This window comes from Rhinopithecus bieti, unplaced genomic scaffold, assembly GCF_001698545.2.
Source record: "Rhinopithecus bieti isolate Rb0 unplaced genomic scaffold, ASM169854v2 scaffold_13349, whole genome shotgun sequence".
Lineage (NCBI taxonomy): Eukaryota > Metazoa > Chordata > Mammalia > Primates > Cercopithecidae > Rhinopithecus > Rhinopithecus bieti.
The window spans coordinates 1,523,029-1,550,416 of NW_016807772.1; the positions used below are offsets into that span (position 1 = coordinate 1,523,029).

General features: G+C 41.9%; 1 protein-coding gene across 6 annotated transcripts in view; it reads left to right on the forward strand.

Annotated features, from left to right (window-relative positions):
* Positions 1-27,388, forward strand: part of TBC1D1 (TBC1 domain family member 1) — a 255,452-nt gene that overhangs the window by 121,728 nt on the left and 106,336 nt on the right. For all 6 annotated transcript variants that reach the window (XM_017883753.1, XM_017883747.1, XM_017883746.1 and 3 more), the window contains 6 exons: positions 3,860-4,324; positions 7,719-7,808; positions 10,201-10,305; positions 11,193-11,325; positions 17,557-17,648; positions 25,655-25,765. In XM_017883753.1, coding sequence (XP_017739242.1) covers positions 3,860-4,324; positions 7,719-7,808; positions 10,201-10,305; positions 11,193-11,325; positions 17,557-17,648; positions 25,655-25,765 — 996 coding nt within the window. The remainder of the gene's footprint in view (positions 1-3,859; positions 4,325-7,718; positions 7,809-10,200; positions 10,306-11,192; positions 11,326-17,556; positions 17,649-25,654; positions 25,766-27,388) is intronic.

The following is a 27,388-nucleotide window of genomic DNA, read 5'->3' on the forward strand; positions in this document are numbered from 1 at the left end:
GAGCCCTGGCACCATGCCCCGTCTTCAATGTCCTCAGCCCCCCAGCCAGGGCACCACTAAATCCTGTTGGTCCTGTCTTCCAGAATCTTTCATCCAGCCTTTCTCTCAGCCTTCAGGGCTTAGTTCTCAGTTCAGGCTCTCAACTTGCCCCATCTCAATGACTATAAAGGATTCTAACTAAACCTCCTCTGGGCAGGGACTCACTTACATTCATGTCACATTTTTGAATCCCTGGCTCTGGCATCTAGAGATGCCTAGAAAAATGTATAGAAATCAAATGAAGTAAATGACTCAAGTCCTCCTTGCAAATAGGTGAGTCTAGGACAGAGTTATAAAGATAAAGAATTTAGGATTTTACCACGAGTGGACATTATGCCTTCATTTTTTTAGAAAATAGTGCCCCAGAGGCCGGGCACGGTGGCTCAAGCCTGTAATCCCACCACTTTAGGAGGCCGAGGCGGGTGAATCACCTGAGGGCAGGAGTTCAAGACCAGCCTGACCAACATGGAGAAACCCCATCTCTACTGAAAAAATACAAAATCAGCCGAGTGTGGCGGCACATGCCTATAATCCCAGCTACTCAGGAGGCCGAGGCAGGAGAATTGCTTGAACCTGGGGGGCAGAGTTTGCAGTGAGCCAAGATTGCGCCATTGCACTCCAGCCTGGGCAACAAAAGCGAAACTCTGCCTCAAAAAAAGAAAGAGGAAAAGAAAACAGTGCTCCAGGTCCATTCTGGTAGAGGGTTTTATAAACTTACACACAGGTAGAACCCATTTTTTCCTTTAGTCTCTTAGTATACTTGACTAACTTAAAGTAATGTTTGAATGGCATTAGGTTTTTTAAATTATTTGCAATTTGTTGTTGAAACTATATTTGGCAGTATGCCCTTCGCCTTCAAATGTTCTGAAATTGTTAGTCTTCTGATCAGGATCCCAATGATTTTTGTTTTTAGACCTCAATTATCTCCTTTATATCTGTATTACGTGTAACTTCTTGGTGCTTCTGAATGACAGGGCACACCTTACCCTGAGCATGAGAACCTTGAGCTCAATTATGCCTGAATACTAAAACTTACCAGAGCAAGGAGAGAGAGACTTTGGTCTTTGACTAAAGTGTGTCTTTTTAAGATTTTGAGAAAAGGATAGGAGAGATTGGTCCTTGGAAAAACTATCACAGCCTCTATCATGACCAAGTTATGATGTATTCTTCAGTTTCTTCTGACCCTGGGAATCCAGGGAACAGTCAAGTGATCGACTTTGTATCGCCTTTTTGTTTGTACCATTTCCTACTGAGTCACCAGTAAATTATGTGACTTCACACATTTTTCTCTCCCCTTTGATATATAATGAAAGACGTCACTGCTCACTTCAGATGCAGCGGAAGACACAGCATGTAGAAACGTCAGGTATTTTCATAAGCCTCAGAGGACTGAATAAGGTTTGAATTTTCTGTTCAGAGTGGGGTTAGTAATTGGGAAGAGTCACATGACTTATTAAAATAATCTTATATACTTGCTTAGAAGTGTGGCAGGGTTCTTGTATAAATTGATTATTTTTGTTTGACAAATGTTCTTTACAGAAATCACTTTTACCAGGAAAATCTTATAAACTCTTTTTTGGAGAGTCACTATGGCTTTTTTGTTGTTGTTTTGTTTTGTTTTGTGACAGGATCTCAGTCACCCAGGCTGGAGTGCAGTGGTACCGTCTTGGCTCACTGCAGCCTCCATCTCCTGGGCTCCAGCAATCCTTCTGCCTCAGCCTCCTGAGTAGCAGGGACTGCAGGTGCACACCACCTCGGCTGGCTCATTTTTGTATTTTGTGTAGAGACGAGGTCTCGCCATTTTGCCCAGGCTGGTCTTGAACTCCTGAGCTCAAGCGATCTGCCTGCCTTGGCCTCCCAAAGTGCTGGGATTTACAGGCGTACACTAACATGCCCAGTCTAACTGTGGCTAAGTTTTTACCAGGCTTCTGTTGTGAACCATTGGCAAAGATGTGAATGAAACCTAGACTTTATATTCTCTTCTCTCTGTCCTCTTTTTATAATTGACCAACAGTTTTCAGGCCTCTGCGTGATGTATGATTATTTGGCAGTATAAAAGTGGGCTATAACCAAGTGAGTGCTAAGTGCAGACAGATGCTTGACCTATTGAAATTTTGGCTATTTTTTTTTTTGAGACAGAGTCTTGCGCTGTCACCCAGGCCAGAGTCCAATGGCGCAGTCTCGGCTCACTGCAACCTCCGCCTCCCAGGTTCAAGCAATTCTCCTGCTGAGGCCTCCCAAGCAGCTAGGATTACAGGCACCCACCCCCACGCCCAGCTAAACATGCCCAGCTAATTTTTTGTATTTTTAGTAGAGATGGGGTTTCACTATGTTGGCCAGGCTGGTCTCAAACTCCTGACCTCGTGATCTACCCGCCTTGGCCTCCCAAAGTGCTGGGATTATAGGTGTGAGCCACCACGCCTGGCTGAAATTTTGGCTTTTAAAATCATTTAGGTCTCATCAGGAATCAGTTCTTTAAAATATAAAACTTTCCTAAAGATCTTTTGACTCTTTGTAGATAAAATACCTTGAAAGGATAGATCATAATCTTTATGGCAGAGAGATCTTTAAGGTGTATTTGATATGAAATCACAAAGAGAAAAATCTTTCGAGTCATTGGGTTTGGGAATTAAGTCATGAACACTGAATACAAGGATACTCTTAAAATTTAAAACCACCTCCTTTACTGTATGTGTTGACCTTTGACCTGAATTGGAAAGGGGATTTTAAAAATTTCTCTATAATGTTAAAAAAGACATTGGGCCTGTGGGTATTGGGCCTTAAACTGAATTTTCCTTACATAGAAAATGGAAAAAATTGGTTTAGGTGTTAGGTCGTAACAAAAAGTAGGCCCTTTTGAAGATTAAATTTATGCCTGCCTTAGCCTTGTTTAAATCCATGCCTGGCCACAAATATTAGTGTTGTGGCTGTCCATCATCTGAGCAGTTGCACAGCTGTTCATTCACTGCCGTGCGGATTCATCTTTATGTCTAATGCTGCTTTGAAGAACCTTCTCAGAGGTTAATGATGAGAGGATGTAGCAGTAGGGACAACACCGTGGCAGATGAGATCTTTTAGTAGATTCTTTTAATCATGATTTTAAACATTAGAAACCAAAAGCTTTATAGTCTCCTTGTGAAGAAGCCCTAGTGAGCATATTTGCTGTGACAATATTAGTCATGAGTTGCTCACTCCTTGATTAAAACCTCCTAGCTTTGTTGACATACTAGTCACTATTCACCTGCTAGGAAATATAGGACTGAGTTGTCATGGAAGGAAATAATGGTGCTGGGATTTGAATAAACAATTTATGGATAATTTCAGAGCCTTTGTGGTCTTCATCCCACCATTTATTAAAGAAGACTTTCCAAAGTATACTGCCATGAGATCTAGAATAATTGAGTCATGTTTTGTGAACCACGTTGGAGACAGACTTCTCTGGGAGGCCACAGCTTCTCCAGAGGGGACCTTTAGCTTTCGAGTGGGACCAACCTGGGCTTGAATACAAGGCCTGCTAGGTTGGGCTGTTTGTGTCCCGGGGCTGGTGGTTGAACCTTGCAGGATGCTGCGGGCATGTAAATCCTCTAGCGCAGCCCTTGGCATGTAAGAGGTACTTCGTAAGTGTCCCCCTTCTCTTCCCTGTGCAAGCTGTGTGTTCACCTCCCGTGGAAAGACATTCCTAGTTCCCTGCTGTGGGCTCCTCCCCCAGTGCTCCGCAGTGGAGTAGCCAGCAGTGCGCCCCGAGAGAGCATGGTGCATTCATTCCGTGAGTGCCAGCCACACTGCATGTTCCAAATAACACTCCTCCCTCTCTCGGCAGGTGCCTGAGATCATCAGCTCCATCCGTCAGGCGGGGAAGATCGCCCGGCAGGAGGAGCTGCACTGCCCTTCCGAGTTCGATGACACGTTTTCCAAGAAGTTCGAGGTGCTCTTCTGCGGCCGCGTGACAGTGGCGCACAAGAAGGCTCCGCCGGCCTTGATTGACGAGTGCATCGAGAAGTTCAATCACGTCAGCGGCAGCCGGGGGTCCGAGAGCCCCCGCCCCGTCCCGCCCCATGCCGCGCCCACAGGGAGCCAGGAGCCTGGTCGCAGGCCCATGCGCAAGTCTTTCTCCCAGCCCGGCCTGCGCTCGCTGGCCTTTAGGAAGGAGCTGCAGGATGGGGGGCTCCGAAGCAGCGGCTTCTTCAGCTCCTTCGAGGAGAGCGACATTGAGAACCACCTCATTAGCGGACACAATATTGTGCAGCCCACAGATATCGAGGAAAATCGAACTATGCTCTTCACGGTAAAATATCACCCAGCTCGTGCACAGCCCCAGTCTGCCATACGCGTTCAAGAGAAAATCTCCTTTACGGAGTGAAGATTCTTAGTCAATTGCTTTTGATTTATGTGTGAATCCATATATTTTCATGCTGAACAATTCTATTCTTAGGATAAGATCCTTCCTTTAGCCATAAGCCTTTACAGTAATCAGGGAGAAACAGAGATCCATCTCATGCCCATGTGTCATTTTTATCTCACCCCTTAATTATAAAGACACCTTTTCAGTGTGGAAAGAACAGTGAAAACGTGTAAATAAAGCCAGCAGAGAGATTTTAAAAATAAATATGAATTTCAGAGGATATATTTCAACAGAATCTTTTAGTTGGAAAACACCCTGTCTACTATTAATATTTTTATTTATGAAACATTTACCCTTTGCTAATCAGGATGAGTGGCTTTGTGAGTGACATTATATTTGAAATTTATACCCAAAATGAAAATTTAGCCAATTGCTTACTTTTTTTTTTTAATAAGAAAAAAAGTTAAATAGCCAAATGCTAGAAAAGGACTGGATGGGGGTGGCAGTGGCTGTCCCAGGTGGGTGGGGTTCCTGGTTCCATGCTGACCCGGGCTCTTCTGAGTGGGTGTGCCCTCCCTGGGAGCCCCCCGGGGCTGAATGGATGAGGTGTGGAGCTGTCCCAGTAGCGAGCCCGTCTCTAACAATGGAGGATCTAGTTTTTTCCTTGGCCTCCTCTTTGACTTAATGCTGACTGACATTCTGTAGAGAACAAAATTACCTTAAATATAAAGTCCCCTTTTTGTGTCTAATTCAGGACACAAGTGAGATGGCCAGGGGGTAAAAAACCGGCTACCTAGGTTAGTGAAGTGTGGATGTGTGCCGGTTTAAAACTGAGGGGGTGCACCCAAGGGTAAATAGGGCTGATGTTTTCATCTTTTGACCATTAATCTAGTGTACCGAAAAGCGTAGTCAGATTTGTGCTTTAATTTGTGATCTGTGTCTTTTAAAAAAACTTCCTTGGTGACATTGAGAAAGCTGCTCCCTGCATTTATTTATAAGTACTAACTGTTTGACTGCTGTGCTAACGTCCCTTGCCACATGCTGGAAATGCAACCGTGAACAAAACAAGTATGGTCTCTGCCCACATGGAATTTAGATTCCAGTAAAGGAGACAGGCAACTGAGTGCACAAATAATTATCTAATTATAATTGTGGTAAATGCTGTGGAGGAGAAGTACAGGATACCGGAGAGCATTTCCCAGGCTAATCGGGAAAGGCTTCTTTGAGAAAGTGATTTTTACCTAACACAAGGTTTCATTGTGGCCACCTGGGAAGGTCTTCTGGGCCCACAGAGCAGCAGATGAGAAGGTCCTAAAGGCAGGGATGGCGCCTGGTGCCTGGAGAATCCCAGAGGCCTGAGTGCCTCCTTTGCTCAGCATTCTTCCCTCAGTTGTTGCAGTCTTACCTCCTCTTGCTTCCTCTAGGTCTCTGCCGAAATGTTGACATGGAGGAATAATCGTATCAGTAAGGCCAGTAGCAACCTCACTTCCAGGTTTTTTGCTTTGTTTTTCTCCATTGCACTTTCACCATTTGATACAATTACAAATAAACAAGTAAAACATTTTATGTCCCACATGCCCCCACGAAGTTAGGCTTCAAGAGGGCATGGATTTTCATGTCTCTGTTCACTGTTGTCATTGCTAGTGCCTAGAGCACAGCTGTGCTCTGTAGACACCTGTTGGGTGAGAAATAAGTCCAGATGGCTGCACTGGAAACAAGGAACGATGGTGCATAGAGATGGGGCTGAGCCTGGAGGCAGCCCCACGAAAGCTGTGTTCATTAGGCACAACTTCATGGGTCTCGGTCAGGGTTTTGTTTTTTATCCTGAAAGGAGTGGGCAGTCACTGCATGCTTTAAAACACAGTGTGAAATATCTTTGGCTACAGAGCCAGGATACTTGGGGGAGGGCAAGAGTAGGGTGGGGAGGGGAGTGAAGCTGTTGTGGTAGTCCAGGTGAGAGATAGTAGGGTTATGAAGTGCAGTGGGAATGGAAGAGACAGACATGCAGAAAGTCAAATTAATGGGATGTATCATCCTTTGGATGTCATGGGGAAGGAGAGGGATCTCAGGAGCCCCACCCAACTTTAGATTCTGACTTGCTCTTTTCAACCCAGCCACAGCCAAATGATAATGCCTTGGAGCCTCTCACCTTATGAGATTTTTGAAGGTTATTTTTAAAAACAAGTAAGGACTATCTTCACTATGTAGGTAAAGACAGTGACTTGTAAAGAGGCTAAACATACTCCAAATAGATATTTATTCGTTATTTACAAATAAGGAGGATATTGTGTTGGCTCCTATTCTAGAGAGAGACACAGTCTAATTTAGAAAGATGTTGCATGTTAAAATGAATTAGTTTTCATCATCCTTGCTCTCCATGGAAGGATGAGAGTAAAAGGCTACCTGCCACTCTCTCCTGGGTGAAATACAGTTCAGAAACAGTAAGTGTGCAAAAACAATTCAGAGTGCAGAGTCCACGCCCCAAACAGAATACATGTTTCTTGGGCTCTCTGACTGAGAATAGAATTCCCTTTGACTTACACCCCAGTTTCCAACAAGCTTGTGTATCTGATCTGTCTTTAACATCAGAATGTAGAGTGTTTAGAGGAGGAGATGGGTCTGGGAGTTAGAGTGGCAGCATCAGGATGTGACCACTGACTTCTTGGTCCTGAGGATAAACTAGAGCTATAGAAACCAACTACACTGAAACGCAAGAAGCTTAGCGCTCCGGAGACATGGAGTCTAAAAGGCAGGCTTTCACAGCCTGCAGGGGCATGTGCACACACAATAGGATGAGTATTGCAACACAGCAGTCTCCTATAATGCATGTCTATTAGCATGTCCCAAGGCAGTAAGAGGATTGTAATTGATGCTCAGACTCTAACTTGAAAAGGCCCAGTCACTAGTGTATGTGAATGCCTCACATGTAATATGTACTATACAAATGGTAGATTATTTTAACAACAATTTAAAAAGACTTGTCAGTAAAAATCATTTCAAAAGTATCTTGGAAGCTTTCAAAGAGTAGATTCTGTTTTCTGGAAGGTTCACTTATGTGAAGACCTCAGTTTTTAGGGGATGTGTGGATCTTGAGGCCTGTTGCTAACTTTTGGATATCCGGTTCTTTCATCTCAAGGAAGACTGCTGTCTTATGTAGGTGAAGGCACTAATAGATGTCCAGTGTGACCTGAAATCCAGAGGATCAGAGGGAACCTTTGAAATGATTTCTACAGTGATAGAGTCAGAATTTTATAGGAGCTTGCCCCTTTTCTTTATTTTTATAGGTCATAAAACGAGAAAGTTTGAAAAGCTAGATTTTTTTTGTTTGTCTTTTAAGATTGGCCAGTCTGAAGTTTACCTCATCAGTCCTGACACCAAAAAAATAGCATTGGAGAAAAATTTTAAGGAGATATCCTTTTGCTCTCAGGTAAATGGAGATGGGTTTTAAAATTCAATTGCAATGAAATTTTAAATGGATTTCTGTAATATCTGTCATGTAACAGAAATGCTAAAGGTTACAAGGTGTATGTTTTCTAAGTACTGTACTTGATTTGTGTTTCGCTTTTCTTTCTCCTTTGCTTTGGTATGTTAAGGTAAATTATGAATATAATTTTGAAATTAAGAAATTTGCTCTTAGCAACACTAATGGACAAAATAGATCTACTTTTAATTTTCTCAGTTATTGGTAGTAATGGTCCACAGTCATGACTTCCAGATGCATGTGTGTGTGTCTTTGTGCATATTACACATATATATTTACACATTTCATACAAATGTGTCTTTTTATTAGACATATTTCTACTTTACAAAAATTTATAACTTTTGGGTACCAATTATCAGTATTTCTTCTCCCTTCAAATATAGATAGTGCTTATCTTTGAGAATGTTCTACTCAAAGTACAGTGTCTACTTGAAAACTTTTTTCTTGATAATCTTCCAGGGGTTTGTTTCATAGAGAGATTTTGGAAGAATCTATCAATTAAGATTAGCTATGTCAGTTTTACTCAGGATCTTCCTAACAAATACGAGATCACTTAAGGTTATGTTTGCTTATTTTTTTTTAAACTCTGGATTTTCATTTTCTATAATTGATAAAAATAAGAAAATGTCAGTGTTGATTATTAATGTGTCTACGGCCGGGGGCGCGGTGGCTCAGCCTGTATCCCAGACTTTGGAGGCCGAGACGGGCGGATCACGAGGTCAGGTGATCGAGACCGATCCTGGCTAACACGGTGAAACCCCGTCTCTACTAAAAATTACCAAAAAACTAGCGTGGCGAACGAGGCGGGCGCCTGTTAGTTTCCCAGACTACTCGGGGGAGGCTGAGGACGGGAGAATGGGCGGTGAACCGGGGAGGCGGACTTGCAGTGAGCTGAGAGGCGGGGCACTGCACTCCAGCTGGGGCGGCAGGAGCCAAGACTCCGTCTCAAAAAAAAAAAATGTGATCTACTTAAATATTCAAAAGGGACTTTTCTGCAAAATGTGTAAATAAAGAATATTCTTTATAGATTAAATAGGGAACCATTGACAAAAAGCTTTTCTAAATCATATTTCCTTAAGTTGTAGCCTCTAGCTTATGCTTAACTTGCTATTGGAGAATATTAATTGAGATGGCAAAGCATGTCGATGATTGCTCATTTATTGGAAAATATTTGGCCTGAAAGTAAGATTACCCATAGAGTTTTTATCCTGATTTGCTGCTGTTTCTGTTGAGTATTAATGTTAAATGTTTACATTTTCGTGTGATAGCTTTATAATTTCCAAAAGAGTGTAGCTTAAAGTTTATATGATTACCTGAACATTAAGCTATCAGCACGCACATCTCTGCGTGCTGATGCTTTCAGAATACATTGATGTATTAATATTTATGGCAGATGTTTTATCTGTATTAAGGTGCCTCTGATAGCTGATGATTTAAAAACATGTTTACATATTAACATTTATTAAAAATAGCTCTTATGATTCTATGGTAGAGCCTTGGCCTAATATGTTTAAAAGCTCCTCTACTCTGCATGCATATAATTTTTGTGACTCTTTCTTTATTCCAGTTCACTTCAATATTTACCTATTTATTTTAGGAGTACAAATATATTTTAAATCTTTTTTTAACCTTTGGGTGTGTGTGCATGCATGCACATACATGTGTGTGTGTGCATAGTTGTGTTTCTTCATGAATCTCTGGTCTGCCTTTGATTTTTTGAGTGGTTTTTATTCTTTAATACCTACGTCTGAAACGAAACAACAATCGAATACTAAAATGAGCATGAAAACTTGAATTTTCAGATCTTAGTTCTCTTATTGTTGTGGGGGTAATCAAAGGAACATTCTAGTAAACCAACTGTATTTGAGATGTTTTTGGACTTTTTGAAATTTTAAAATATCAGAGAAAATAGTAATTTTCTAGTGCTCTTTAAAAGTGTGCTCTCTAGGCAGGCGCAGTGGCTCACGCCTGTAATCTCAGCACTTTGGGAGGTTGAGGCGGGTGGATCACCTGAGGTCAGGAGTTCGAGACCAACATGGTGAGACACCATATCTACTAAAAATACAAAAATTAGCTGGGTGTGGTGGCGGGCGCCTGTAATCCCAGCTACTCAGGAGGCTGAGGCATGAGAATCACTTGAACCCTGGAGGCAGAGGTTGCAGTGAGCTGAGATTGCGCCATTGTACACAAGCCTGGGCAAAAAGAGTGAAACTCCGTCTCAAAAAAATAATAAAAAGTAAAATAAAATAAAATTGTGCTGTGTAAATATTGAAGTGCATTTCTGATGATGGTGCGTCTTCTGGATACACCTGAACATCTCATTCTCTCCCTTGGACAGGGCATCAGACATGTGGACCACTTTGGATTTATCTGCCGGGAGTCTTCTGGAGGTGGCGGCTTTCATTTTGTCTGTTACGTGTTTCAGTGCACAAATGAGGCTCTGGTGAGAGAGGACAAGCAATTCTTACCTTGGAACCTTCTTTACAAGGAATTTTAGCTCCACTGATTTTTCTGTCCTTAGGAAAACCAGATAGTCATTGACATATCATTATTTGTCTTTAGTTATTTACTTATGACTATTTAGTAAGTAGCTAATACACATCTGAAGCTTAATTGGGTATGCATTTTATATTTTTTATTTCAGAAGAACTTGCTCAGTGTCACCCTCTGGTCTAGCATTTTATAGTGTCATTTTAGACATCTAATCAAAGGAGTTTGCCTTTTTTCTCAGTAGTTTGTATTTTTAGTTTTTACTGTATCAGTCTATTCTCACACTGCTAATAAAGACATACGTGATACTGGGTAATTTATAAAGGAAAGAGGTTTAATGGACACAGTTCCACATAGCCAGGGAGGCCTCACAATCATGGCGGAAGGTGAAGGAGGAGCGAAGGCACGTCTTACATGGCAGCAGGCAAGAGAGCCTGTGCAGGGGAACTGCCCTTTATAAAACCGTCAGATCTCGTGAGATTTATTCACTATCATGAGAACAGCACAGGAAAGACCCACCCCCATGATTCAGTTACCTCCCACTGGGTCCCTCCCATGACACGTGGGAATTATGGGAGCTACAATTCAAGATGAGATTTGGGTGGGGACACAGCCAAACCATATCATTTACCTTACCTGCTTTGAGAGCTTTGAGCATCCTTGTAGTATTTTCAGACTGTAATCCTAGCCGTTATTCCAATTATTATCTGTCAAACTGAAGAGTAGTACAGAAAACTCTTAAAAGCTTAAAAAGTCTTTTCCATAGATTATCTGACATCTCAGCCCAGCTAATTTCAAGTTGACTTTTTGGTGGCTACAACTTCTCTTCTCTTTGATTAGGTTGACGAAATTATGATGACCCTGAAACAGGCTTTCACGGTAGCCGCAGTGCAGCAGACGGCTAAGGCGCCAGCCCAGCTGTGCGAGGGCTGCCCCCTGCAGGGCCTGCACAAGCTCTGCGAGAGGATAGAGGGTGAGTAGCGGACCCTTTCCAGCATGAACACAGTGGGAGTTAAAGGTCCCTGGAGAACTTTAGGTGATACTCATCTGTTGGAAGATTCTGCCTAACAGAGGCTTGTGTTAGTCACAGTGATTGTAGGTGGACTCACAGCGTGTAGTGGGTGTCTTCTGTGTGTCAGGAATTGTGCCGGATGCTGGTGATACAAAGATAAGAACTCAGAACCTCCTTCTGCCACCTCCCTCCAGGGTATTCTGAAGGTGGAGGAGGAGTTAGGGAAACAGGTTACCAAACCATTTGCCTAGTGTTTATCAAGATTATGTGAGTGGTTAGTCATACTGGCCACTGCAGAGATATCTAGAAAGATAAAAACTAAGGAACTTGTACCGGTTTCTCCATTACAAGGTCATTAGTAACCGCTGCTAGTACAGTTTGAATGGAGACGAGGTAGCACAAAACAGGTTGCAGTTGAGGAGCAAATGGAAAGAAATAAAAGAAATGTGACTATTAGTGTTGAACAGTACTTCTAGAAACCTGGCTTAGGGAGAAACTGTAATAAATGTTATGATGTGTAGCTAATGTGTATTGAATAAGATCTGCCAGAAAATATATTAGGTGCTTTCTGTTATCTATCTAATCCTCACCACATTTGTGGGAGGAAAAGGGACTATTTATTTTACACATATTGCAGATAAGTAAATTGAGGATTAGAGATGTCTAGGAATAAACTAGTGTATTGTGAGCCCATGATTCACCCCAGGCGGTAAAGCCCTGTTACCTGCCACCAAGCATTTCCAGGAGAAGGCCATACTGGGGGAAGACCTGGGGATTGCAGCTAACTTTGCCTTTTTCAGAACTGGAGAGGTTTGAGTGAATTCAGAGCCCAAGGGGCGGGAGGGGCCAAATGAATCTGAATGGAACGGAGAGGGTTCCTTTTGAACAAGAGTGGGGAGTCCACCTGAGGCAGGAAGTGAGAGTCTCTGTCTCTGGGACTGCAGGGAGGGGCCAGGGGAGAGGACAGAACCAGGTAACAGTGAAAGGGAGTGGTAATATGTTTATCTGAGGGCATCTGGAAGGTGAAGGAGTTTTCACCTCTCTGTTCTTGGTTTTGTGTTTTCTGTTTATGGGAGGATTTCTAAAATTTTTTGGGGGACTTGTGGAGGTCACATGATTTAAATAACCCATGTTATTGTGAAAAGAAAACAAAAATTTGATCATTTCTCATGTTTGGAGAATGTTTATTATACACCTGTAATCCCTGCACTTTGGGAGGCCGAGGCGGGTGGATCACCTGAGGTCAGGAGTTCAAGACCAGCCTGGGCAACATGGTGAAACCCCGTCTCTACTGAAAATACAGAAATTAGCTGGGCATGGTGGTGTGTGCCTGTAATTCCAGCTACTTGGGAGGCTGAGGCAGGAGAATCGTTTGAGCCCGGGAGACAGAGGTTGCAGTGAGCTGAGATTGTGCCACTGCACTCCCAGCCTAGGTGACAGAGTGAGATGTCTCAAAAAAAAAAAAAAGGAATGTTTATTATAAGCTATAATTTTGTAAAGACAACATTGCTATTTAGATCCAATTTTCCTTTTAAAAAAATTATAGTAAAAATATATGTAACACAAAATTTACCATTGTAACCTTTTTGTAAGTATACCCTTCCGTGGCATTAAGTCCATTCACATTGTTATGTGGTCCTCATCACCAGCATCTCCAGAACTTTTTCATCTTCCAGAACTGAAACTCATTAAATGCCAGCTCTGCTCCTTCTCAACCTCTGGCAACATCCGTTCTGTTTCTAGGTAACTTCATATAAGCAAAGTCATAAAATATTTATCTTCTTGTTTCTGGTTTATTTCACTTAGCATAATGTTTTCCAGATTCATGTGTACCGTAGCGTTGTCTGAATTTCATGCCTTTTTAAGGCTGAATAGTATTCCATTCCAAAAGCGTGTAGCACGTTTTGTTGATCCATTTACTCGTCCATGGACATTTGGGGTCCTTCCACCTTTTGACTGTCGTATGAATAATGCTGCTGTGAATGCTGATGTGCAAATACCTGTTGAAGTTCCTGCTTTCAATTCTTTTGGATATATATCCAGAAACGAAGCTGCTAGGGTATGTGGTGGTTTTATGTTTAATTTTTTTGAGGAACTGCCGTATTGTTTCACAGTGGCCACACCATTTTACAATCCCACTGGCAATGGGTGGGGACCCCAGTTCTTTTATGTCCTCGCCAAAATTTGCTACTTTCTGTTTTGTTTTGTTTTGTTTTGATGAAAGCCGTCCAGATAGATGTGAAGTGGTATCTGTTTCCCTTTTTAAATAAGATAAATTAACAGTTGACATCTTAAGGTCTGGGAAGGGTCATTTGTGGCATTACAGTGCTCTTTAAAATGAAGAAACATGATTAACATATTCAACTGTGTTTTCCATGTTGTTACTATTTGCTGACATTACACAAAATATATCTGAGAACAAGAAAACGTTTGCTTTAACGAGAGTTCCCAACCAAGAGGATCACTAACTCTTTCCTTAGTGGTTGTCAAGATAAGGTAAACGATGACAGAAATGCCCCTTAAGAGCTTATTAAAAAGCCAGCAATGACTTTGGCCTTGAAGATAAAGCAGATCATGATCTGCAGGAACTGGAATGCTTCCAGCGCTCCCCTTGATAAATCTTTCTTTGGTCTGGCTTAGCTTTCAGGAAGTTACAGCTCAAAAGTTTGATCAGGGTAGATTCTGCTGCCGTTGTTTTGGAATTAGTCATTTGATCCATCTTTCACCTGATAAAATCCAACCAAGGCACAAAACTCTACTAACGCCAGAACATTCTTAAATAGTACAATTAGAAGTCTGGTGGGGGTATGTTTTACCTACACGACGGAACTCATTTCTAAAAGTGTAGAGGGCACATCATTAGAAGAAGTGCTAGTTATTACATAAACAGTTTTACGGTTCCTTGCTTTTTGTTGTTGTATTCCTAATAAGTAGAATGAAGTGGCTTATTAAAACTCATTGTATATTGGTGTAAGAGTAGTTCTAGCAGGAAGTTATATGGTCTGATCAATAACTCTGTAAAACTGTGGAGAGGACTAGTGATGTGGCCAAAGACTTAAAGAGTGTGTTTTCTTAGTAAGTGTAGTCAAGTCATCCCCCAGAATCTACAAAACAGAATCAGTAACGCTGTTCGTGTTGATTACGCTGCACTCTGCTCTAACATGCAACACATCAGAAGTGCAGCTCTACCCAGTTCTGTATTTGAACCATATAAAACTCAGTGGTATTTATATAGTATTTTGCTTATTTTAAAAGAGGAGCATTTTGGGAATTACTAGACTGAATTATGCTTTCATTAAAAAAATTAGTTGAACTGAGATTTTCTTTTGCTCTCAGAGCAAATTTTCCTTCAGTAAAACACAGTCATTCATCACCGCTCCCTCTAACAAGGGCCGTTTCTGCACCGCCAGGGAGGTGGCCTCACTGACCAGAGGAGCCGGGAGGGGTTGTAGTTTGGAAACTCCCTTGATGCTGGTTACCTTTTTCTGCTTCAGTCCCTGCTTCCCATTCCCCTCCATAAGCCATTTTGGCATCACCTGGGCCTCTCTGAGGAGATGCGTTCAGTGTGGAACTGAAGGGTGCTTTCATTGGGTGTACAGAAACCACCCAGGAGGCGCTAGCTGTGTGAGAATCCCTGGGGGAGGAGCTCGCACTTAGGTGGGCCGGCTGTTTAGAGATGGGGCCGGAAGGACCTCATGAGTTAGGCATCCTGCAGACAGGGTGAAACTGCTCAGAGAATTGCTTCACAGCTGCCGAAGCGATGACTAGGCTGCATTTCGTGATTTCACCTGAGATTGGCAGAGTGTTGAGTTAGTCTAACTTGTCTTAGGCCTTGGCATTTATTCGTTTATTCCCCACATCTGATTGTTTCATGAAACAGTATCATTTTTCCAAAATATGATACTTTGACTGTCAGAGATGTCCTCCATATGTGGGGGAGATTTTTAGTGCATGATGACTTAGCGCTTATTTGATTCATAAATCTTAACTCTGTTTCGTGTCAGCATTTAAGTAGTTGATACAGTAAAGCCTTGTCTATTTCCCTAGCTTCATGTGACCTGACAGCTTGCTGAAAGAGTGACTGCATTGCACTTTGACGAAGGCACCATCCTTCCTGCACTTTAACACACCTCTGAGCTTACTCTTGTATTGCAGCCAACTGAGTGTCAGGCGACTTGGCTCTGCTAGTCAGGGAGGGCAGTGGAGCAGTTAAGGGTTTGGTTGCTGGAGGCAACTTACTTAGCTGATGACCTTCGACAAAATACTTGACTTCGATGTGCCTCAAGTTTCTTCAGTGGGCATTGGGATTACTTTAAAAAAAAAAAAAGGCCCATTTCTAGTATTCATTTTAGGGTGAAATGAAATAATGCACATAAAGTGTTAAGTGAAATGGCTTGGCAGTCACTTAAATATTATTTCTATGGTGGCCTCAGGGTTTTCTTGATTTAAAAAAAAAGGGGAAAAAGAATGTCTTTCTGGAAGCAGAGATGGCTGTAACAGTGTGATAGGGCAGCCACCTCTGCCACAGTCCCACTCTACTGAGAGGTTGTGGGCTCTGCCTCAGCTGCCGTGGGAGGGGAGGAGCCGTGGCTTTGGGCAGACTTGGCTGCTGATGGGCCTCCTGGCCTTTCACAAGTCGCCTGGCTTCTCTGGGCATCAGCAAAACCATCTGTAAAATGAAGGCATGGTTTCCAAGTCCTTACAGACAAGCCCCTGGCCCAGCAGATTTCCCTCCTGGCCATCCGTAGTGAAGTAGGTGCCTCGCACACTGTTCTCCAGTCCAGAGCCTTGGTCAGGCCTCTGCCTCAGGGCCACCCTGGTGGGATGAGAAGACAGTGCCAGTTGGGCGAGGTGAGAGCTGCTCTTGGAAGAAAAATAACCTGTGCAGTTTTTTTCTTTTCATGGCAGTTGGGTCAGCATATTCTTTCATTATCAACCTTCTCATCATGTGTGACGTTTATCTCTGGACACCGAGAAAAGGCAGTGCGGGCTCTGAGCTGTATTTGTGTGGGGAAGGAACTTCTTGAAATATCAGGTTCTAATGGGTACTAAAATTATGTAATGACTTTATTTTTATAACTTTTCCTCAAAACCCTTTGTAACATTAATTAAATGTAATGTTCATTAAGTTATTAATAAGCATGTGGTGGTGTAAGAAAAATTGTGAGCCACATGCATCAGTTTTCTGTGATGGGAACCTGGCATGCAAGAGAAATGTGCGTCAGTTTTCCAACAGAATAGGAGTTGTTTTTCCCTAAGAAAAAGTTGTCAGGTTTTGATATAAATGACGAATTGATGGGTGCTGACGAGTTGATGGCTGCAGCACACCAACATGGCACAAGTATACATACGTAACAAACCTGCACGTTATGCACATGTACCCTAGAACTTAAAGTATAATAATAAAAAAAAAAGAAAAAGAAAAAGTTGTCAGGTTTACATATCAACATAAGAATTTATCATTTTCTGAGGAGAAGTTTCTGATTATGTGAGGTATTTTAACAGGGAGAAAGTAATTTGAAGCCATACAATCCTGAAGTAGAGTCCAAATTAGTGGTCTGTGGAAATGACGTAAGCTCTCTGGGTCTTAGTGTTCTTAGCTGTAAACTGGGAGTAATAGCATCCTCTTCATCAGATTGTTTTGAGAATTAAATGGTGCAAGCTTAATGCCTGTTATACAGTGTCCAGCGCATCAGAGCTCATTTAGAAGATGATGACAAAGATAACAGCAAGACTATTTTCTATGAAAATTTCCACGCCAAGCATAGTGGCTCACGCCTGTAATCCCAGCACTTTAGGAGGCTGAGGTGGGCGTATTGCTTGAGCTCAGGAGATTGAGACCAGCCTGGGTAACATGGCGAAACCTCGTCTCTACTAAAAATACAAAAATTAGCTGGGCATGGTGGCATGTACCTGTAGTCCCAGGTACTGTGGAGGCTGAAGTGGAAGGATTGCTTGAGCCTGGGAGGTCGAGGCTTCAGTGAGCCGTGATTGCACCACTGCTATCCAGCCTGGGTAACAGAGTGGGATTCCATGTCAAAAAATAAATAAGATTTTTTTTTTCCCCCTAAAACCTTGAAAGTCTGAAGTGGAAGAGAATGTGAAGGGGATGTGTGTGGAAGAGGTTAACTCCCTATCTCACAACTTTTGCATAGAGTTTTTTCATGCCTCTTTTTTTTTTTCTCTTAATAGGAATGAATGCTTCCAAAACAAAACTAGAACTGCAAAAGCACCTGACAACATTAACCAATCAGGAGCAGGCGACTATTTTTGAAGAGGTTCAGGTACAGTACAGTTACTAATTTCTAGAAGGAAAGAAAAGGCAGGCAGCTTACCTGGGAACTGCAATGTGTACAAAATAGCAAACCAGTGTTGTCCCAGCCGGGGGTAAGGTGCCTTGAGGTCATCTTGGTTTCTGGGGTGTCCAGTCTTTTGACTTCTCTGGGCCACATTGGAAAAGAAGGATTGTCCTGGACCACACATAAAAGACACTAACGATAGCTGATGAGCTTAAAAAAAAAAAAAAAAAAACACAAAGAAAAAAATATCAATGGTGTTTGTTTATTTGTTTGTTTGACAGAGTCTTGCTCTGTTGCCCAGGCTGGAGTGCAATGGCACGATCTGGGCTCACGGCGATCTCTGCCTCCCAGGTTCAAGTGATTCTCCTGCATCAGCTTCCTGAGTAGCTGGGACTACAGGCGCACCACCACGCCTGGCTAATTTTTGTGTTTTTAGTAGAGACAGGCTTTCACCATGTTGGTCAGGCTGGTCTTGAATTCCTGACCTCGTGATCCGCCCGCCTTGGCCTCCCGAAGTGCTAGGATTACAGATGTGAGCCACCGCGCCAGGCCCAACATCTCATAATGTTTTAAAGGCGTTTATGAATTTGTGTTGGACTACATTGAGAGCTGTCCTGGGCCACATGTTGGACATGCTTGGCTTAAGCTTTCACAGTCCCATAGAGGGTCCAGGTCAGAATTGCAGATTCCCATCAGGCCTTAGCTTAGATGGTAAAACTCACTGAAACAGGCAAGCTTCTTCCTTAAACAAATGTTAGAATAAGAGAGAGGAAATTATAAAATGGAAAGCGCCTTAGCCTGGGAGACAGAAGGTCTGGCCTCTGGTCCACATGCACTCGTCTGTTCCCTGGGAAACCTCTGCCCGCCCCTTCCTGCTTAGAATTTCAGCCCTAAGTGTGGCAGTCGAATGAGACAACATTTGGTACATGAACTTGAACAGAATTGTTCCTTCTTTCCCCCCACACCATTTTTTCTTTTCATTTTTGAAAATAAATTTAGGTCATGCTGTCTACTTGGAACCCGATAATATATCAAACCTACAAAAACAAAACAAAATTCAAGCTCATCAGCTTTCTGCAGTAAACTTGGAAGCTAGCTCTTGCCCTTGCATTTAGATGCAATGTATCTCGGGGAGACCATGCTGTGTGTGCTGGCATGCCTGTAGCCTGTTCATTATGAATCTTTAATGAGGTCATCCAAAATTTCATGTCTGCTTTAGCCGAGGGCCATTTTTGATGGCTCCCTGGCACTTTTTTAGGGAGGGAAGCATATCAAAACAAAGAATAAATATCTCCTTTTGCGGGGCAGGCAGCAGGTTCTGCAAATAGAGGAGCCATTAAACAAAAGACAGCTAGCAACTGGGTGGGTTTAAGTGCTTTTCCCTCCTCACTGGGAAAATACTATACTAGGATCCACGATCTGCTTTCTGTTAGTGTAAAAAAATGAAAGGATTGTCTCTCTCTCTCTTTTTTTTTTTTGAGGCAGAGTCTCACTGTCACCCAGAGCCAGAGTGCAGTGGTGCAATCTTGGCTCACGGCAACCTCCGCTTCCCAGATTCAAGTGATTCTCCTGCCTCAGCTTTTCAAGTAGCTGAGATTTCAGGCGCCTACTACCACCACACTCTGCTAATTTTTATATTTTTAGTAGAGACGGGGTTTCACCATATTGGCCAGGCTGGTCTTTAACTCTTGACCTTGTGATCCGCCCTCCTCAGCCTCCCAAAGTGCTGGGATTACAGGCGTGAGCCACCACGCCTGGCCATCTTTCTAATTTTAATCACATGTTAGAGGTCTTGTCTTATTCCCTTGTTCTCCTTCTACAGTAGAATTGGCATATGCTGTAGGAAGAGAGCATAGAAAGATGTTTTTTCATGTTTCAAATAGCCTAGAGGGTAATTTTCACAATTTTCACCTGTCTTTACATTTTCTTGTTTTCTTTTGAATCAACTTGAGACATGCTACTTTGTTTTTTCTTAAAAGATCTTTAGAGTTCTAAGTACACAATACTCTTAGACAAATATAATGTGATTTGCATTTGGAATTCAAAAAGGGACAATACGCTTCTGATTGTTAATGCATTTACAATTCAAGCTGGGGCCTTTTTCATCTAATGCTGGCTCGCTTACTGTTCTAGAGCTGTCCAGTCACTTTAAGAAACCATCTTTCTTTTCTTTTCTTTTTTTTTTTTTTTTTTTTTTTTTTTTTTTTTCTGAGACTGAATCTTGCTCTGTCGCCCAGGCCAGAGCGCAGTCACATAATCTCGGCTCACTGCAAGCTCCGCCTCCTGGGTTTACGCCATTCTCCTGCCTCAGCCTCCCGAGTAGCTGGGACTACAGGCGCCCACCTCGTCGCCCGGCTAGTTTTTTGTATTTTAAGTAGAGACAGGGTTTCACCGTATTAGCCAGGATGGTCTCGATCTCCTGACCTCGTGATCTGCCCGCCTCGGCCTCCCAAAGTGCTGGGATTACAGGTGTGAACCACCGCGCCCGGCCACGAAACCATCTTTCTAGCAAGCATAGAAGAGGAACTTCCCTTTCATAATGTGGGTTTTCTTTTTTGTCTAGACAGCACCACATAGCTCTCCCTAAAACAGTGTGATGAATCAGTAGAAGTAATACACAAAATATTCTTCCACAGCAATAAGATGTTCCTAATGGGCATGATTCCAAGATTCTCTGTGACTCATGCAGGCTTTTAGGCACTGAGTACATCATGGCAAAGACACTTCAGAACAGAGTAGGTGATGACTAAGGTTTGCTTTAAAAAAAGAGCATTCAGTTAATATCCTGAGGCCCCTTTGTGTTGTTCTAGAGGTCTCTGCAATTGTTTAGTTGCTCCAGACACCAAAGGGAAGTTGTATTGTTCACCAACTTTGAAAAGCCAGCTCTCGCCTTGTCTTCCATCACTGTGAGTGTGACTGTTCCTTGAGTGGTACAGATTTGCCCATGAATCTTTTGTTCTAGAGGCTTGTTAGATGGTCTTGTTGAGTTATATCCTCAATGACCATTCTTGGTTTTATAAAACATTTTATAAACCAAGTCATTGGTTTCGTTTTAGACAGCAGTGCTGGCTAATGTGCTTGAAAATAATACATTTCAAAAGGTTGTAAGGAAAAGGTGACTTTGCAGTTTCCGGAGTCTTCTTATAAATAGAATGGTAAATGTTTTCCTTTGTTTAGTCTTTCCTGCAGGGGAATTTGTTTCTGAAAAAGTCCTCCATGTGCAAATTTTCATAACGGAAATGTAATTACCATTGAAATTAATGGTACATGATTACTTAGTTATTAAAACATACCATATTCAAGGATCATGTAAATGAATATTTAATTAAAAAAATGGAACTCTAACAGCTATAAAGAAATCACTGATAACTGTGTAAACGATGCTGGAGATTATCTCTGCTGTAAACAAGCTGATTTTGAGCACTCTGAGAACTTGGTGCCAGGCAGTCATGTGGGCAAACCACACTGCAAAGCTGTCTTTTTATTTATGAACTTTCTGAAATGTTTCATTTCAAACATACCTAGCTAGGCATATGTGAGGATGACCCCATGATGCTCTGTTACTGGGTGAATATATTGAATCCAAATTGATCATCTCAGGATAAGAATTGCTGTGAAGCCAACGTGGGGCTAGTAAATAAAATATCTCAAAGTCTAATTTTCCTAATCTATATGAGTGTGTTTCAGGGAATGACTTAATTAAATACTGACTAGATAAATCAAGTGGATTTGTACTCAATAGACATTGATAACTCATTAAGTGACATGACTTCACAAGTTAAAGGTTGATGGTCAGAAGAGACTCTTTTTACTTTCTGAAGAATATATATCAGGTTAGTTGGATTTTCCATGGTTTTAAAATGATTTCTTACAAAATGTGATTATAATTTTTTGAAAGATGGTAGACTGTAGTGTCCATGTGAGTGTTGTCTTTTTAAGTAGTTCCCTTAGGAGACCATGGGCTTTCTCAACATTCTGGGATGCATTAATCAGTGTTGTAAATTGATTGATTGATTGATTGATTGATTTTTTTGTAAGAGAAAGGGGCTCACTATGTTACCCAGGCTGGAGTACAGTGGTTATTCTAGGGTGTGATCAGAGCACATTTCAGTTGCGAACTCCTGGGCTCAAGCAATCCTCCTACCTCAGTTTCCTCAGTAGCTGGGACTGCAGGGTACATGCCCCCTTGCCCAGCTGGCAGTTTATTTCTGAATTTCCTTTATGATAATTTATAAGCCTCTTATAGGTTAAGAATCATGTAACTAACTTAGTTTTGTTACTTTTAACAGGCAATTAATTGTTTTGTAATATTCTTTTATAAATTGAAGTATAACATACAGATAGAAAAGCACACAAATCAAAGATGTGTAATTCAGTGAATTTTTATAAGGTAAATACAACTGTGCAGCCAGTGTCAAGATTAAGAAATGGAGCATTTCTGGCTCACACCTGTAATCCCAGCACTTTGGGAGGCCAAGGCGGGTGGATCACCCGAGGTCAAGAGTTCAAGACCAACCTGGCCAACATGGCGAAACCCTGTCTCTACTGCAAATACAAAAATTAGCTAGGCATGGTGGTGCGTGCCTGTAGTCTCAGTTACTCGGGAGGCTGAGGCATGACAGTCGCTTGAACTTGGGAGGCGGAGGTTGCAGTGAGCCAAGATTGTGCCACTGCACTCCAGCCTGGGGGAAAGAGCGAGACTCTGTCTCCCCCAAAAAAGAAAGAAATGGGGCATTTCCATTGCCTCATAGTCCTATTTTGTATCTGCCTCAAGGTAACCATCATCCTGACTTCTGACACCATAGTTTAATTTTGAACAAGCAAGTAATTTTTGATGGCAAAGTGATGTTACCCAATTTGATTCCCCATTATTTTCCTAAGACCTGTCTCTCTGACTAATGAATGTTCGTAAAGTTAAATCACCTTTAAGAAATAATGATTTAGCCGGGCGCGGTGGCTCATGCCTGTAATCCCAGCACTTTGGGAGGCCGAGGTGGGTGGATCATGAGGTCAGGAGATCGAGACCATCCTGGCTAACACGGTGAAACCCCATCTCTACTAAAAATACAAAAAATTAAACGGGGGGTGGTGGCGGGCACCTGTCGTCCCAGCTACTCGGGAGGCTGAGGCAGGAAAATGGCATGAACCCGGGAGGTGGAGCTTGCAGTGAGCCGAGATTGCACCACTGCACTTCATTTAGCCTAGGCGACAGAGCAAGACTCTGTCTCAAAAAAAAAAAATAATAATAATAATAATAATGATTTGCCACTATTGAGGATGGTGAAGTTGCATGTGAGATTTTAGGGAGATGACACCTCACTAATTGTATTTCAGAATTACGTTAAGGAAAGATTTGTTTCTTGATCGCGTATAACACCATAAACGTTTCTCTGCTTTAGTGACTTCTCTATGATGTTTAACAAGTTCCATGATGGCAGTCTCTGATTCTTAATCAGTTTTTAATGAAAAACAACTGTGGTAGTATAATGTTCCTAGTTGTGGTCTAATTTCCTTCCTATTTGAATAGTTTTTTAAAGTGTATTTTGAGGGGAAAAATACATTAATACTTCTCCTCTACTATATGATTAGCTTTTTAAAATATTTTGAAATAGGTGATGATGAAGAATTTCTCCAAGCACAATATACATTTTCTTGTGGGGATAGCTGGAAGGTTTAATTAAAGACACAGGAGAACAAAGAGTGGGCCAACCGTCAGGCGCTTGTACTTGCTCAGAGGCCTCTCATAATTCCTGTTCGCTTCCCTGGACCTTTTTTTTTTAACTAGACTTAATTTTTTTTAGAGCAGTTTTAGGTTTACAGGAAAATTGGGTGAAAAGTACAGAGTTTCCATATTAGCTTTCACTGTCCCCCACCCCACAGTTTCTCCGATTTTTAACATATCTTGCATTACTGAGGGTTCATTCATTATAATTGATGAGCCAATATTTGTACATTAATATTAACTAAAATTCATGGCTTACATTTGGGTTCACTGTTGGTGTTCTATATTCTGTGGGTTGTGACAGATGCTTAATGTCATGTGCCCATCATTATGGTATCATACAGAATAGTTTCACTGCCCTAAAAATCCCCATGCTCTGCCTGTTCTCCCACCTCCTCCCTAATCCTTGATCATTTTGCTCTCTCCATAGTTTTGCCTTTTCCAGCATGTCATGTGGTTGGAATCACACAGTAGCTTTTCAGACTGGCTATTTTTGCTTAGCAATATGCACTTAAGGTTCTTCCATGTCTCTTTGTGGCTTGATAGCTCATTTCTCATTGCTGAACAATATTGAGTTTTATGGATGCACTACAGTTTCTTTACATTTGCCAATTGATGCCCATCTTAGTTGCTTCCAAGTTTTGATAATTGTGAATAAAGATGCTGTAAACATGAGATCGTAGGTTTTTGTGTGAATATAAGTTTTCAGCTCATTTGGGTAAACACCAAGGAGTACAGTTACTGGGTCATGTGGTCAGAATGTGTTTAGTTTTCCAAGAAACTGCCGGCCTGTTTTCCAAAGTGGCTGTACTGTTTTGCATCCCCACCAACCACAAGTGGGAGTTCTTGTTGTTTTGTGGACATTTGGACTTGGTGTATCCATAACTCTTTGATCTAGCAGTGTGAAGTTGGGTTTGTGGCATTACTGCCACTTTCCTTTTTGAGAATCTAATGCCCACTTTCTCTAGAGAAATCCACTTGTTGCATGTAACTTGTAAAATTTTATAATATTGAGGTTCATGGCCTGGAGTCCAGGTTGAGAGTGTCTGCTTTAACCTCTAAAATATTTAATATCTCAGTCCGAAATCTGAAAGAACAGGAAGTCCTCGATGGAAACAAACCCTTCTAATCATTAACTATCTTTTCCTTACGTGGCAAGAACACCTTACCTTTTATCTTTTTCATTAAGAAAGGACTGGGTTTCTTTAAGAAAGGACTGTCAGAAAATCTGGGTTAGACGTGCAGGGTAAAGTCGCTTTCTTAGTTATCTGGGGAAGAAGTGACCAAGAGTGGTGTTGACCCAGACTCAGATCCTTGTGTAGTCGATCCATTTATGTCACTGAATTTGTTTTAAAGAACAGGCTGGAAGTTTGGAGTAGGGAGAGAGGAGGAACGGGCAATGGATATTTGTCAATATAAAAAAAGATATATTTTCAAAATTTATAGACTAAAAACTTTGTGTATCCCAAAGCAATTCATTTTACTTTGTTTATATACAGATAAAATAATACATTAAATTAGGTGGACTTCTAAAAAATGCACTCTGGCATTTCAAATCCAAGGCATTTGGGAGCAGGAGGAGACCATGGAGTTTCCTCTGCGCACCATCCTCACTTCAGCAGACAGGGAAGCTAGGATTGAGGGGCTTGGCTTCTGTCACACTTCTAGGCAGCAGCCAGAACCTACATGTCCTGACTTTGGTCCAGTGTGCTGTGCCATGACCCTTTCTAAAAGTTAAAAGGTGTAGAGAATTTTTTTTTAAAGAAAAAGGAAAGAAATGTAGTACATGCCATGAAATCTTGTATGGAAGGACATGCCCCGTGGGGATTCCACAGAGTGCTTCATGGTGAACACATTCGACATAGGAAATTATGACATTGAATCCCGTTGCTGTTTTCCTTGCCCGTTCCCTAAGGGTTTGTCAATGTTTGGTCATTATGGTCCCTGACCTCTGGGTATTTACATGGATTTTGTGTTTTTCCTCATGTTTTAAGAACTATTTATTTGTTAAACATTTTGACTCTGTCTCTATCTGATATTAAGGATTCATTTTAGATAGGAGGACAGCAGAGATCACAAGCTGAATCTGACCCTCTGGCTCCACTGTTCCTTTTTAAAAATTACCTCTACTTTTAGGATCATTGGTGCCCCCTAGTGAGATGACTGAGTAAAAGCACTAGTTTAGTGAAGGGAAGCTGTTAGCGTTTAAAAGAGACGGCTTAGCAATGTTGTTGACCATTAAAATCCTGTTTCTGATTTTGTTTTAAAGAAATTGAGACCAAGAAATGAGCAGCGAGAGAATGAATTGATTATTTCTTTTCTGAGATGTTTATATGAAGAGAAACAGAAAGAACACATCCATATTGGGGAGATGAAGCAGGTATGGCATTTTTGTCTCTTGTAATTGTTGCCAAGTCTCTGTGTACACAACGTTTTGAGGATTTTCTGAAACTCTGATACCTCTTTTTCTCTCTCTGTTTTATTTTCCTTTGTTGCACATAGAGGGGGAATTTGGGGGTGTTAGATTATGCATGCTTGAGAAGATAGGAAAAGTTTCTGTCTGCACCATAGCAGAGTTGGAACAGTTGCTCTAATAAGAGGACTGGCTTAGAGCAGCAAGAATTGAGTGTAAGAGTGGATGCCACCAAGATGAGCTGCTTGGCTTGCAGGGAGCTGGTCTGTCACCTCGCCTTTCTTCTCTGTAAACCTGGACAGACATTGCATGGCTGCTTTTGGAATTACAAAAATACCTGAACATCCTTTGTGATACAAATGCTAGGTCACAAATCAGATACAATGTTGGCAAGCCTGACTTATGTGCTCTTCAGGTTAGAACTTGGATTAATTCCATTTTGCGTGATGGAAATACAGAGTCTCCCTCTCCTCCTCCACTGTCTACAGCATTATTTAACTTTTCTCCTTGTGGGATCTCAAGGTAGAAGCTGAGGCTCTCTGCAGATCTCTCGGAAGATCTTCCCGTTTGGGAGTCCCTATGTTATGTGGTACCACAGACCGTTTTCTTTGTCTTTTGGACTCCGTGTGAGTCCATTCGTAATGAACCATTAATAGCTTCAAAACATACACGCTTTATGCTTGCTAAAGTTACTTGTTGGCCAAAATCTAGGGAAAATCAGTGAAGGTTGTACAAGTTTCTCAGTTTCCCAAAAGTGTGTCCCCTTTTCTTTTTGAACACTCCCCGCATGCGTGTTCCAAAGACACTTCTGTGCTCAGCGGTGTGCCCTGTCCCATGGCAGCCTTTGCGTCTGGACCCTAAACCAAGTATGCAGTTTTCATGGGGTGTACACTTAGCAAATCTCCTCATTAGGTTTCTGCCTTCCGATGGCTTAGGCAAACTCATGCCTTCCCTGAACCCTTGGGCTGGTGTATAGTGTCAGCCATGGTTTCTAATCTCATTGGCCAGCCATGGGGTCCTTTAGCAGTGACTCTTAACATGAGTATATGACCTGTGTTTTTTTTATTTTTGACTTTTGGTCTTGATTTATAGCCATTCCTCCCTTCCCAGCCTGTACCCTTAAGATAGCATTCAAGTTCTGTGTCTCTCCTGTTCACTTTTGGATGGACCACACAGTCTTAAGTTTTCAGTTAAGTCTCGAGTTCATTTTTCACCTGTTTCTTTTCTGTTTTCCACTCCCTTTTTCCCCTCTTGTGCCATTGATTTTTTTCCCTGTTCCGACTATCTTTTATCTTAGTCAGTCTGACGTGTTCCAACAGAAAATTGATGATTTTGGAGTAATTTATAGCTGCTAGAAAGGAGAATGAAGCATTTACGGTGGATAGAAAGTCTTCTTTTACTGAACATTGTGAGCATTTGTGGTGAATGGAAAGTTTTGACCTAACTGCAGACTCATTTTTATGGACCAGGATAATATTTTTATGATTTGAGCATAGATCATCCAATAGAGAAATGTGTTTAATGCCCCCCCCCCCCCCCCAACCGCCCACCCCCCACCACCCGCCTCGCTCAACCGCCCGCAACACTGTA